The 10,750-nt window shown below is 35.1% G+C and overlaps 1 protein-coding gene across 1 annotated transcript in view; it reads right to left on the bottom strand.

The window, feature by feature from the left end:
- Positions 1–3,349: 3,349 nt before the first annotated feature.
- The window catches only part of CAPZA2 (capping protein (actin filament) muscle Z-line, alpha 2), a gene marked incomplete at its 5' end in the record, with an annotated part of 28,852 nt that continues 21,451 nt past the window's right edge, over positions 3,350–10,750 (bottom strand). Inside the window, 3 exons of the mRNA XM_010831229.1 lie at positions 3,350–5,227; positions 6,167–6,229; positions 8,889–8,960. Of these exons, the coding sequence (XP_010829531.1) occupies positions 5,087–5,227; positions 6,167–6,229; positions 8,889–8,960 (276 nt within the window). The remainder of the gene's footprint in view (positions 5,228–6,166; positions 6,230–8,888; positions 8,961–10,750) is intronic.

Genomic DNA, 10,750 nt, shown 5'->3' with positions numbered 1-10,750 from the left:
TGTGGAAGAGACCTGCATCAGGGTTCAGATGTGGCTAAGTTAGCAGCACAAAACTTGAAGCCACTGAGGAAGGCAGTGATTTTTACTGTTGAGTCAGTTAAGGCTTCTAGGGTATCTTCTAGTAAGAGAACTCCTTTGGTTTAAGAGCTGAGCATTTTATAAATTTCCTGAAGAAATCATCTCCTCAAACATACCAACCAACTTTGTTTCATTAACAGGCTTCTATTAATTAGGTAGTTTTAAGTTCATGTAGTGAATATCTGTTAGTAGAACGAATGGCTGGTTTGACATGGCCGGTGTGCTCTCTAGTCAGTTTGTGATTAAAAAAAAAAAAAAAAAAGTTGTCCAATATCACACTACAAAAAGAAAAAAAAAGAAAACTGGTAAGTTTTTAGCGCTACATATTACAATTAACATTAAACTAACTAGTACAATTTTCTTATACCAAAACTAGAGATAAAAATGCTTTAGTATCTTACTCGTCATACTCCAATTTTATAAGAACACATTTAAAATTTTACCCTTTGTGCTGTCTTCGTTTTGTATTGTGAAATGTATTTTTTATAAAAAGTCAGATTTCGTTTTCAACTGGGTAACGCTATTTGACCCATGATATACCAGTGAGACTGATATGCTGTTATCTGTATTTTGATACTTCGATGAGACACAAGAGGATTTCCTGCCTACCAGTCACATGCACACTTAACCAAAATACTGTGCTAAAGTAGTTTCAACTCATCCTTCCCTGGACAGCTTCCTTGGCTTGACATCCCTTTAAAAGCTACCTTTGGTTAGTTAGGCTTGAAGTTTATCTTGTAAACTATCTTCAAGTATTTTACACATATTCCTAAATAGGCTCAAGGTGTACAAAGATTCTGATCCCCACAACCCTGAGGACAGCTGGCAAGCAGTCTCATCCATTTCTCCCAGAATGCCTTAAAAATACTACCATTTTCCATTCACATTATGATGTGAAAAAATTAGAAAACGTGGCTATAGTCCCATGACTACCTTGTAGACTCCTTTAAGAAATAGAATAGTTCCATATTCTCCTGACTCTGCACTGCCTAGAACAGTCCTCTGAACACAGCATGATTAATCTTGAAAGTGAAAGTGAAAATTGCTCAGTCATGTCCAACTCTTTGCGACCCCATGGACTATACAGTCTGTATACTACACTATACTATACTATACTATACTATACTATACTATACTATACTATACTATTCTATTCTGGCCATGGAATTCTCCAGGCCAGAATACTGGAGTGGGTAGCTGTTCCTTTCTCCAGGGGATCTTCCCAACCCAGGGATCGAACTCAGGTCTCCTGCATTGCAGGTGGATTCTTTACCAGCTGAGCCACAAGGGAAGCCCAAGAATACTGGAGTGGGTAACGAGTGAACTGATATTAATTTCTAACACGAGTAAAGCCTTTTACAAGTTTAACTGGTTATTTTAATTGGTGAATATTTTGCATATTCTCTAACAGCTAGCACTACTAGCCAATCCTAAAATAAAGCTTTTGCAAAATATGCAGAAAGTCAAAAAAAGATGCTTATACAAAGAGCCTAGCCTTAAATTTTTTTTTTTTTAAATTCAGTTAAGCTGTTCCAAAACACAATCGATGAACAGCATGGACATTGCGATTCTGCTTTTAAAAAATCTGTAGAGAAGTGAACAGAAATACACCTTCTTAGGAAATTTAGGAGCACGCATGCATTACCAAACTCCTGTGTTTGGCAAGGTATGTCTTTATATTTTATAACCAATACCTGACAAAGATATAAACTGATGATCAGTATGGAAGTTCTTTTCAAAGGATCTTGCATTATCCCCAAGCCTTCTGGTGTGACTAAAAAGTCAAAAATGATTTTAATAACAGGAAGGGCCACCCAAATGCTATACAATTATATATGTGCATGAGTGCCCAGTCGCTTCAGTTGTGTCCAACTCTTTGCGATGCTATGTACTGTAGCCCACTAGGCTCCTCTGTCCATGGGATTCTTCATGCAAGAATTCAGGATTGGGTTGCCATGCCCTTCTCCAGGGGATCTTCCCCACTCTGGGATTCAAACTACCTCTCCTGTTGACTCCTGCATTACAGGCAGTTTCTTTACCTGCTGAGCCACCTGGGAAGCCCATAAATATCTATAATTGTCCATAATTATTATCCTAAAAATTTCACTTTCCAAGAACATTTATAATGAACCAGAACTTCCAGGATACCTTTTGAATGCTCATGTCCCCATTTTAGTTTCCAAAATCCCAAATGAGGAAACAGCTCATAGTTATCAAATGTATTATAAATGTACATTCAAATAGTCTGAGAAAACACCACTCACGTCAGAACACCTAATCTACTGTAATTCTTGGCTGTAATATCCACAGCAAGCATGGATTTCACGGCTCCTGAATTCCTCTCTTGTCTCACCTAAGTCAGTGACTGACTGATCATGCTTGATCATACTTGTCCTACCAGATTAAGTGTAACTCCTCAAATTCTCAACTTTAAGCACATCATATTAACTTCCACTTCTGACATTTCCAGACTGTCCTTTCTAAACAGACTTATAGTGCATCGATGGTGCCACATTTTCACTTTCTTTCTCCTCTTCTCACGTCCACACTTCCCTGTTTACCTAACTGAAGTTCCCAGGCTATCACTACAACACCGACCCTCTTCACTGGGTCAGTAAGACTCCTGTGGCAACCTGTTAAATCCAATTCACCTACTCTAGGACTGCACTCATGCTGCTTTACATGGCCGAAGATAACACACTGCCTTACTTGTAGTCTTCTTATAAATTCACTATCACTAACCTTGAGTAGTCTTCCATTTTGCCTAGCTACCAGCTATGTTTCCCAGGTCTATCAGCTCTCCTATTCTTCTGGTCTAGAGCATTTGTCTACCTCCTATCTCCAGTATCTAACTGCTACAAGGTACTTCCCCCTTGAAAACCAAGCTCCCAGCCCTCCCCGGCCCTGAATCTTCTGTACTTTCTCAAATCCTGAATGTCCTTGCCATCTCCCTTTATCTCACATTCTACAACCAATGCTGGCAAAGCCAAATGCTTTTATCTTTAACATATATCCAGAAATCACTACCTCTACAGCCTACAGCTACCACCTTAGGCCAAGCCAGCTTTCTCTATCCACCAAATTACTAGTTTTGCCTTTACCTCCACACTTCGGCCTATTCAACAAAGCAGACATTCAGTTCAGTTCAGTCACTCAGTTATGAGTCCTACGAAAAGACAACCCTGAGTTTTAGGACACTGTATGTTTCTAGTCTTTTCTACTTTAATAAAATGCAATCTTAGACTATGAAAGACTAAGTCTATTACACAACTATTATTTCAGACTGTGCTCTATTTTGATAAATATTACCTTTTACATGCACATCACCTCAGAAACAATTACATATATTTTTAACATAGCATTCTAGGCCATAAAACAGAGTCAAAATAATTAACCTTCAGTGCATGACAAACCCATGATAGCCCAGTTAACATAATTAAGCTAATCAATTAAAGATTCACCTAATGCTTAGTTCAGAATGATTATTAGACTTCTGAAAATGTGTTTTAAAAAAGGGAATAGATAATTAACACTAATGATTCATTTTCTTCTGGAACCTCAATATGAGAAAACTTGTATTTTAAAGCTAGAAAAAACGATCTAACCAAAAGTGTCATAATTTTATATATGTTTATATTCTCAATGCTTTCAAAGCCCAACTGTGATTTTTTTTAAAAAGAAATTAAACAACATGCTTTCATTGAGAGAATTTTTTAAATCTATACAAGTCAAGCTAATGAAATATTTTATTGTACATAATAAAAGTGGTGTTTTAAAAAAAAAACATTTCCAGGCCCAGACATCCGCAGGAATATGTGAGGAAAGGATTCCACTGGCATATAATAAGCAATAACTGAATTGAATGAAACCACAAATCCACCCTCCCTATAGTAAATACTAACAATCACCACAGGCTTGAAATTCCTGTAGCATCAGTAAATGTATTTTTTAAAATATTAAAAACATGCTTAGGAGGATGCACAGGAGGACGGGAAAATTCAGACTTCACTGCACACCATATGTATTCCCAGCTTCTCTAATTCACAACCAGTAAAGAATCACAAACATCCAAAGAAGTATTTTAAAATAGTATATGATTCACTGGTAAGTGATTTTTATATTCAAATAAATAGGAAAATTTTCATTTTAATGTCACACTGAATTTCAGTACTTTTCACTCCAAGAAAAAAATAAACTGAGACATGGTCATGAGTTTAGGATTATATATATTACAATTTGCCTTATAATACATTTGTGGCTTTATGATAAAAATAACTCAGGGACATATGGAATCCAAGCTAATTTGCATAACTGTCACAAGAAAAAAAAAGCATTAAATGCATTTCTGAAATAAGAATTTTCATTTAATTCAGAATCTCAAAACAGCATTAGACCTTGGCCTTGTTTAAAAAAAGTTCAGTTAAACACTAAGCTAGCTAAATAACCGTCTTGAAGGTTTAAACACAATTGATAATAGAAAATGCTTTCCCTCTAATCTCAATCTTACATAAATGAAAGAGGTGAGGGGGGAAAGGTAGACAATTTCTTTAGCAGCATATATGGCTAAATCCATCAACCACCTTATACTAGAATGTCCATTATTGACCCCATTAAAAAGGACTGGGCAAAGAGCAATAGTTACCCACTTCATAGACCAAAAGACAACAACTTTAGGGTTACGGTAAGTAAAACATTTTTGAAACACTTCAAAAACTTTTGACATTAAACTAGAGGAATCATGTCTTCATTGTAAGAAAGAAAGACACAAAAGAAAGTAAAAGACATTTAAACTAAACTGATTTTCAGTCTTCTCTGAATAAAAGAAATTAAAAAAAAAATGGTTGATTAGCTAAGCTTTGTGCTCTAACCAAACTAATTAATTACAGTGATTTTAAATGGCAACAGCCCTCTGACTGGGTAGCTTGACAGTTTTGAATACTTTTGCAATGATTTTTTTTTTTTTTTAAACGCAAAGACACTAAAATGATCTGGTCATGCAATGTTCATCTTATGCATTCTGCATCTCTTTTCCAATCTTGTAACTAAGGATCTTGTTCCAATCAATCTTAGTGCGTGTAACTGGCAACTGCCGACGTAAGGCTTTGAAAGTAGTGTCTGACATCGTCTGGTAATTCTCACTGATGGCAGTCTAGGAAAAACAGCAGTTAAAAGTTTAAAGAAATAAAAGGAATAGAACAATGTATAAAACACATAGATATTTTAGGAAACACCTTTATTTAAGCAGCTTGTTTCATTGTTTTTAAAAAGTCAAGTAAAAATCCCAAAATGGTTTTAAAAGCTATTTAAAAGCAGCTAAAAGAAAGCTTATAATCATTTTGAATAATTAAATTTAATAAAATGAAATTATAAATTAGATTTATTTTCTGTGTGTTCTTGTTTTGGATCTATTTTATTATTTCTCTCAGAACAATTTCACAAATACTATTTGCGAGGAGTGGAAACATGTCCAATACATAAATGCTTAAATTCAAGAATGCAATTTAGAAGCTGATAAAGAATGTATTATAAAAAGCAGAGTATAAAATGAACTATGATCTAAGCAGATCACATATAATCTAACTGTTCTGGGAAACACCTCCTATATTAGAATTTCTGCTGCTACTGCTAAGTCACCTCAGTTGTGTCCGACTATGTGCGACCCCATAGACGGCAGCCGAGCAGGCTGCCCCATCCCTGGGATTCTCCAGGCAAGAACACTGGAGTGGGTTGCCATTTCCTTCTCCAATGCATGAAAGTGAAAAGTGAAAGTGAAGTCGCTCAGTCGTGTCCAACTCTTAGCGGCCCCATGGACTGTAGCCTACCAGGCTGCTCCGTCCATGGGATTTTCCTAGTCAGAAACAAAATAGCCATATAAAATCTTGGTCTACTTTGACCAGTACTCAGAAATTACAGTTGGCTAAAACTTAGTTTTTACTACATTTTCACAAGTCTGCTCTTGAATTAAAATGAAAAAAAAACTATATTATAGTGAAATGATGAAAAAGTTCAAGCTTATGACTGCAATTAAAATTTCAGTGCCAATATTTATAAGCAAACATAGATTATATAATATTTTTGAAACTCATACCTGGTATTCATTTTCTGCAGCCTCTACAATCTTTATAAATTCTTTTGCTGTTTGCACCTCATTCTGAATGAAAAACAAAATTGAAAGAAAATAAAACAGTAACTTAAAACTACATCACTATTACTTTTAAATAGGTATGTCAATAGATGTCCAGTTAATGATTTGTTACAATTTAAACACAGGTGGAAATTATGACAAAGGGAAAATACTATAAGATCAACTATTCTAAATTCCAGGAGAACTAGGCAAAAACATTTTAAGTCTATATAATGAGTGTGTTTAATGTTCCCTGGTTAAAGAAAGTGAAATCTTAGTAATATGTGCTGATGAAAAATTCAATTATAATACTTACAAACATGTCAATAGATAATCGTTATAGATAAGTTAGTCACAGATTTCTAATTAATGACTGTATGCCAAATACTTACTGAACAATATTCACCACCATAATGATACATTTAAAAAATATTACCAATTAGAAACAGCATATTTTAAGGTGAATTTTTAGTGTTTAAGTATTTTCTGGAAATTTTTTTAAACATTTCAATATAATGTGTCCTTGCATTATTTCTAATAGTAAATGCTAATGGAAAGTAAGACTTTTTAAATAAATAAATGTTAACAAAATCATCTAATATCTTTATATATATTTATACAATGGGCACATTTTTTTCTATCCAAAAACAATAAAACAACAAATGAAAATCCTCTAAGATGAAGTGAAAAGGTAATTTCTAAAACAAGCAGCATAAACTGGCATACTAGTCAAGTTTAATTACTACAACCAGATCTTACACAACTCCAGTCTATAATTTTGCAGACAAATCTCTCTTAGGAATAATTTTTACTCAATGTCAAATTACTCAAAGAAGACAGTACTAAGTACCCTACTACAAAAGTAACTTTACATATATACTCATGACACAGAACTATATTGAGACTGCCTTATAGAAAATCAGACATCAGTAATGATCTTTCTTGGCAAATCTTGCAAGAATACTATTTAGCAAGAAATCAGAAATCACCTTACTGCTAACGAAAAACTGAAAGAAACAAAAACAAAAGCAAAGAAAAAAGAAAGAAAACCCCCAAAGAAAATCCCACAGTTTTCATTTCTTTTCAGGTAGAATCTGGCCTAATACAGTCTCACATGTTTCTTAATACTAAATGCTTTCTTAAAATTAAACTTAAAAAAATTTGTAAATTTTTGAGTATTAGTAGTTGATGTTTATAATATACTAATGGTTTTAAGTATACAACACAAATGTTTATCAGAAATGTTATTATTAATGTATTATTAATACCCTTGGGAGAAAAAAATTCCACAAGGACATAGTTGTACCTGCAATGAAAAGAATGTGTGAAAGAACTTTGCAAGAAAAAAAAAAGTTCAAAATTTCTAGAATTTGAAAGCTGAACTTTAGAAAAACTTCATTAAATAATAATCCAAATAGAGGGGGAAAAAATACAACAGGGCTTAAAAGTTAAGTATAGGATCACAGATCTTAGTTTAAGAGCTAAAACCATAAAATTCTTAGAAGAAAACACTGGAGTAAATCTTCATGATCCTGGGTTAGGTGATGGTTTCTATTAATATTCCAAAAGCACAAGTAACAAAAGAAAAACAAACTGAACCACATCAAAACCAGTTACTTCTGTTTTGCAAATGATACTACCAAGAAAGTGAAAAGACAGACAGAATTTCTATCTGTAAATCATATATCTGACATATGACTTGTATCAGGATATGTAAGCAACAATTACAAAAAAAAAAATACAAATAACTAATCAAAAAATAGACAAAAGATCTGAAAAGACATTTTTCCAAAGAAGCTATTCAAATGACCAATAAATACACAAAAATAGGCCCAATATTATTATCCATCAGGAAAAAATAAATAAAAATCACAGTAAGGTACGATCAATACTAACTAGGATAGCTATATCAAAACAGCCAAGTTTTGGTGAGGATGTGGAGAAACTGCAACTGATAGGAAGTAAAACAGTTCAGTCACTTTGGAAGCAGTCTGGCAGTTCTTCAAATGGCTTGACCAACCTAAAGCCACCACCCAGTATATACTGAAGAGAAATTAAAATAATTTCTACACAAAAAATGGTACATGAAAGTTCATAGCACAAAAAGTGAAAAACAAAACCCATGTCCATCAACTGATAAATATATAATGGTATATGGGTTATTATTTGGCAATAAAAAGGACAGAAATACTGACACATCTCTCACAGGGTGAACCCTGAAAATATCATGCTAGGTAAAAAAGCCTATCACAAAAAAACACATATTGTAGGATTCCATTTATATAAAATGTCCAGAATAGGAAAATCCATAGAGTCAGAAAGTAGATTCATAGTGGTTTAGGGTTGAGAGGGGCTTGGGGGAAGGGCTGGTAGGAGGGAGGGTTTTTGGAGGATGAAAATGTTGTAAAAAAGACTGTGGTGACTGTTGTATAACCCTGTTAATATACTACAAATAAATAAATTTTATACTTTAAATGGGTGAACTAAATGGTGAAATATATCTCTTTAAACAAAGCTGCTTAAAAAAAAGTTAGGTACCAATTTCCAAGTACTTACCATCTTTTCTCTATCTGAAAACACTTAAATTTGAAGCAGAAATGCTACTTTAAATGTTAATTCCAAAACTGTTATGGTTTGATAGAAGTATTAGGTTGTTTTAACTTTTATTTTGGAAATAATTACTTACAGACACTGTTAGGGAATCTTGTATATCTTTATGACTCACTAGTTGAACATTACCATCTTCATAATAATGAACCTATTAGAAAAAGAAATTACAGAGACCACATTTCAGGAGTTATCAAGATCCGCATGGCTTCAACAATCACACCAATGCAGATGACTACCGATTTCAGCTCTAACCCAGTCTTCTCTGCTGAGCTCTTGACCCTTTAAACTTCAGTGAGCATCTTACTGCCTTCAGGCTAGTGAGGAACTAGGCAGCAATTCCTGCAGTTACTCAGGCAAGCCCTCCAATGACTGGATTGCAGGACATTTCACCTCACAGATGCTCTACCAGTATCTAAATGCAAGATTTCCAAAATTGAACTCACAATGCTCTCTCCCAACACCAGTCATCTTCTTTGTATTTCCACTAAGGCAATGGCATCCCACTCCGGTACTCTTGCCTGGAAAATCCCATGGACGGAGGAGCCTGGTAGGCTGCAGTCCATGGGGTCGCTAAGAGTCGGACACGACTGAGCGACTTCACTTTTCACTTTCATGCATTGGAGAAGGCAATGGCAACCCACTCCAGTGTTCTTGCCTGGAGAATCCCAGGGACAGCGGAGCCTAGTGGGCTGCCATCTATGGGGCTGCACAGAGTTGGACACGACTGAAGCGACTTAGCAGCAACAGCAGCATTTAACTCCTCAAATCCAAAGACATGAATTTATTCAATAAACAGTAATTAAATATAGATTACTGCTACTACAGGAAGTTACAGAAACATAAAGCTTTTTAAAAGACAATCCCTGACCTCATATTTCAACACAACACAGTAACAGGTATGTACAAAATACATTAGCAATACTCCAAACTCTCTCTGAAACTTAAAAAAGGACTTCAGAAAAGAGGTGACATTGTTTTGGGGTTTAGTAAAATGAGTATAACGGACTAGGGAAGATGAAGCAACTAAGCTTAGAGAAGAGTAGACTTTAGAAAGGCCTACAGGTACCTAGGACTGGCATGTGTGAGTTTGAGGAGGAAGAGGAGTGGCTGATAGAATACACAGGTAGGGGACAAGTCAACAGTAGGCCTTGTATGCTATGCAGTATTGTCTGGAATATCTAATAGGTGAATGTACCACTAAAATGGTTTCAAGTGGCAAGTAACATATCCAGATTTAAAATTTTTTTAAATCATCTTTCTGATGGCAATGTAAAAAAATAGATTGTGTGCATTAATTGCTCAGTCGTGTCTGACTCTGCGACCCCATGGACTGCAGCCCGCCAAGCTCCTCTGTCCATGGCATTCTCCAGGCAGGACTACTGGAGTGGGTTGCCATTTCCTTCTCCAGGCGATCTTCCCAATCCAGGGACTGAACTCAGGTCTCCTGCATTGCAGGCAGATTCTTTACCACCTAAGCCACCAGAGAAGCTCTAAAATGGATTAGGAGATGACAAAGGCTCCAGCAAATCAACAAAATCATGTAAACATTATATGCTAGGCATCATGTTAAGTGCTGAAGATAGCACCAGACAATCCTTATTCTTAACAAGCTTTAGCCCAACAGGGGCACCATCTCAGAAATTATGCAGGTGAGAGCTACTGAGGTCTGACTGAAGGAAAGAATAATGTCAACAATAACAGGTAACATTCATTAACACTTTATGTCTGGCTCTGTTCTAACCACTTTGCCCATATTAACTCATTTTCAAACAACTGTATGAGCTATTTCATTATTGCTATTTTTCTTCCTTTTTTTTTCTTAGCTGATGAGGAAATAAAAGCTTAAATGACTTCCTGATGTTACTCAACTGATAGAGCTGGGATTCAAACTCAGGCAATCTGGTTTCAGAATCCATGTTCATAACTTCTATTCTCTAG

This window comes from Bison bison, unplaced genomic scaffold (genome assembly GCF_000754665.1).
Source record: "Bison bison bison isolate TAMUID 2011002044 unplaced genomic scaffold, Bison_UMD1.0 scf7180017864525, whole genome shotgun sequence".
NCBI classification, from domain to species: Eukaryota; Metazoa; Chordata; class Mammalia; order Artiodactyla; family Bovidae; genus Bison; species Bison bison.
Note: the sequence above shows the minus strand (reverse complement) of the source record. Positions and strands in the feature narration are given on the sequence as shown.